We start from the raw sequence: 3,882 nt of genomic DNA, 5'->3' as shown, positions 1-3,882 counted from the left end.
TCAACTTACCCTCTCCTTCTCTCTCTCTATAATTGAGGTTAATGAACCAACTACTGATTTTAACCAGCATACCCTCTCCTTCTCTCTCTGTATGTTGAGGTTAATGAACCAACTACTGATTTTAACCAGCTTACTCTCTCCTTCTCTCTCTCTGCCATTGAGGTTAATGAACCAACTACTGATTTTAACCAGCTTACCCTCTCCTTCTCTCTCTCTCTCTGCTATTGAGGTTAATGAACCAACTACTGATTTTAACTAGCTTACCCTTTCCTTCTCTCTCTCTATGTTGAGGTTAATGAACCAACTACTGATTTTAACCAGTTTACCCTCTCCTTCTCTCTCTCTCTCTGCTATTGAGGTTAATGAACCAACTACTGATTTTAACCAGCTTACCCTCTCCTTCTCTCTCTCTCTGCCATTGAGGTTAATGAACCAACTATTGATTTTAACCAGCATACCCTCTCCTCCTCTCTTTCTCTGCTATTGAGGTTAATGAACCAACTATTGATTTTAACCAGCTTACCCTCTCCTTCTCTCTCTCTCTCTGCTATTGAGGTTAATGAACCAACTACTGATTTTAACCAGCATACCCTCTTCTTCTCTCTCTCTATATGTTGAGATTAATGAACCAACTACTGATTTTAACTAGCTTACCCTTTCCTTCTCTCTCTGTATGTTGAGGTTAATGAACCAACTACTGATTTTAACCAGCATACCCTCTCCTTCTCTCTCTCTCTCTGCTATTGAGGTTAATGAACCAACTACTGATTTTAACTAGCTTACCCTTTCCTTCTCTCTTTGTATGTTGAGGTTAATGAACCAACTACTAAGAGACTGAACAACAGAAGACACAACATAGTGCAGTAGACCATGTAGGACTGACGGACCAACAAGCATCCAAATTGGAATAAGTCGATTAGTTCGTGGTTTTCGCCAACAGGTGAGCCGAAACAGCCCTTCCTTTAATGTGTCTAACACACCAGGTTTTTCACTGGCAATATCACTCTGAAAATATTAACAGTTAATCACTTGTATGGTAAGATACATTAAAAAAGTATGCACTGATAATTAAAGTTTTCATTTTAGACAGTGAAATGACACATCTTGACTGCCTCCTTTAATAACCGAGAAAAAAATATATGTGCATGAAATAAATATGTGAAAATCTGTTTATAATCCACTAATGCTTAATCACATACATTAATGCTCCATTATTTAGACAACAGCTGAGGTACCTGGCCTTTGTCCAGACTATGAACTTAAAAAAAAATGTTTGGGTGGATCCTATGATAAACAACACAAAAATCCTAACGTTCATACAATTTATTTATAACATAACATAATATTACAGTATTCATTATTACCTCACCAAAAGAACTCACGATATATATACTTAAAACATGGTATACACTGTGTGATGGTCAGGGTGACTTTGTATGAAGAAGTACCAGCAAAAGTAGTGGCAACAGGGGTGCTTTCCGTTACCCACTTTCAACACCCAGTTCTTAATGTCCTTCCACATTGTTTTACATTATTAATTATTTGACGATCATTGGCTACAGATGTGTTTTATGGGCCGAAGTTTTAAGGTCATGGGTCAAAGTAGGAAGTAGGTATAACTCATGAAACGGCTCTTCGTATCAGCCTTATGGTAGTTGTTGGACTAGAAACTTTATCTGAATATATGTATTATTGGAATGGTGATAGCCACTTTTTTCATTGCATTCCTTCTTAGAGAGTGCTAGTGCATTCTCTGAGATATAGATGACATTTGGGTGCCCCCCCCCCACTGTATGTTTCGTTATTGAAAGTTCAATAGTCATTTTTGATGTAAAGATGTGGCGCCATCTATGAATGTAGTTAACGTTAACTTGCATCAAAGATAGTAAATGTGCAATAACAGCAATAATGGGTGGTGGAGGGGGTTGTGAGCATGCCCCTTGTTCCAGACTATCATCCCACAAAGTTTGATTGAGATTGGACACACACACATATATATAGATTAATAACTGACTTGTTATAAATGTTTATCTGAAAACTACAAAGTAAGGCATATTTTTTAAAACCATAGATAATAACATGATTGAGTAAAACAGAAGTATTACCTAGCTAATAAATACTTTTATATTACAAAAAAATGTACATTTCACTTTGCTAATACATACCTGAACAGTTTCAACCAGACTGGCAGAATAAAATGGAGTAAGAACAGTATAAGTGATGCTGTAATAAAAAGAAAGTCCACGATAAAGATAAGTACATATAAGTATACATTGTTTCTGCGCTCCATCTACTAACACTGTTATCAGTATGGTCTATATCAAAGCAACCTAGGCACGGAAACACTCATCGGGATATCTGACATAGCACTACAGGTATAAACAAACATAACACAAATAATTGAACAAATACACAACACTTACTTGTGCACAGTTTAAAGATGGTGCGGCACCAACGTCAAAACACGTAGAGCTTTTTAGAGAAGTTTTTAAACTGTGTACAAATAAACACTGTGTTTTTATTTAAATGTTTTAAACAGTAATACACATGGACAGTTATTAACCAGTTACATCACATTATGTAAAATCTAACAAACCCAGTAACTGCTACTTTAATTGGTTAGTAAAATATAACTGGTTTATTTGTTCAGTGAAGAACATTAATAGGACAACTGGTAGGATACTCGTCAATAATGCATGTTTGTGGCAGCTAAAAAAAATTTCCGAGACAGACAAATTTTAAGTTAAATTTATTTTACACCGATATTTCTAAACAACATCAACTGTTTATTAAACTTATTAAATCTATATTATTTGATAAAAATATTAATGGAATATGGGCAAAATTTTATTCTTAAACATCACATAAAATATTTAAAATTCTTAATAAAAAAACATGAAATATACTTAAGGACATCCCAAGCCGTCACACAAGATTTATATCTTAAACAGTTCCCGTAACATACAACTCTTCTGAAGTAGAAAAGGAACATCTTTATAATACTCACCATTTTAAGGCTAAATGTTGAAATATGTGTTTTAAGGAGCTATACTGGTTTATTTCTCTGAAATTCAATAGAAAATTAAAAGAATTAGTTTCAATTTATTATCTACATCAATGATTCTGGTATTGTTCATAACTTTGTTTTTGCAAGCCATATTAAGTCATCTTTCCAAGCTTTAAGAAAGATTTTTTTATGAACAACATGGTTTTAACAACTGTTACTTTTTAAATACTTTTACAAAGTATGTATTTACATCTTTATAACATTTACAGAATTGAGGAAAAACAAAACAATTGTACGTTTCACAAACACATCATTTATTAATGATCATGGTTTTGCCAATAAAGGCATCATCACCTGGTCATCAATAAGTGATGTGTTTGTGAAACGTACAACTGTCTTGTTTTCCTCAATTCTGTAATTATGGAGTTTCACCAAGTACCGACGGTTTCAAGTGTCAATCTTATAAGATTTAAATATATCTAAAAGATTTCATTGTTCACTATAGAAACTGATAAAATACACATTACGATCTGAGAAATAATCACATTGGACTATCTGTGAAGAATCAAACCACGGATGTTAGCTTTATAAACTCACTTCTGAGCCACCAAAAGTTAAAGCATGACAGTCAAAAACAAATACATCTGAAAAGTGTCATGCGAGTGTTAAGTTTTCAACTATCAGGAAGATATAGAATTTATCTATAGGCAAATTGACAATGAATAGTTTATATTTTAAGTTACATTTATTAATATCTAAATTAATTCACAAAAAAATGAGTTAAAACACTTCTACAGTTATTTTATACCAGCCAACCTACATCTCAAGAGATAACTGTAAAACAACGCTTGGCAACACTAACATAACTAATAAAA

General features: G+C 33.5%; 1 protein-coding gene across 1 annotated transcript in view; it reads right to left on the bottom strand.

Moving 5' to 3' along the window:
* The window catches only part of LOC106474114 (solute carrier family 25 member 46-like), a 17,067-nt gene that overhangs the window by 6,185 nt on the left and 7,000 nt on the right, over window positions 1-3,882 (bottom strand). Inside the window, exons 6-8 of the mRNA XM_013934805.2 lie at window positions 3,008-3,064; window positions 2,166-2,223; window positions 784-1,005 (exon numbers count right to left, since the gene is read on the bottom strand). Of these exons, the coding sequence (XP_013790259.2) occupies window positions 784-1,005; window positions 2,166-2,223; window positions 3,008-3,064 (337 nt within the window). The remainder of the gene's footprint in view (window positions 1-783; window positions 1,006-2,165; window positions 2,224-3,007; window positions 3,065-3,882) is intronic.

Source organism: Limulus polyphemus, unplaced genomic scaffold (assembly GCF_000517525.1).
Source record: "Limulus polyphemus unplaced genomic scaffold, Limulus_polyphemus-2.1.2 Scaffold6839, whole genome shotgun sequence".
In the NCBI taxonomy this organism is placed as follows: Eukaryota; Metazoa; Arthropoda; class Merostomata; order Xiphosura; family Limulidae; genus Limulus; species Limulus polyphemus.
This window is presented reverse-complemented; position numbering and strand designations above follow the sequence as displayed.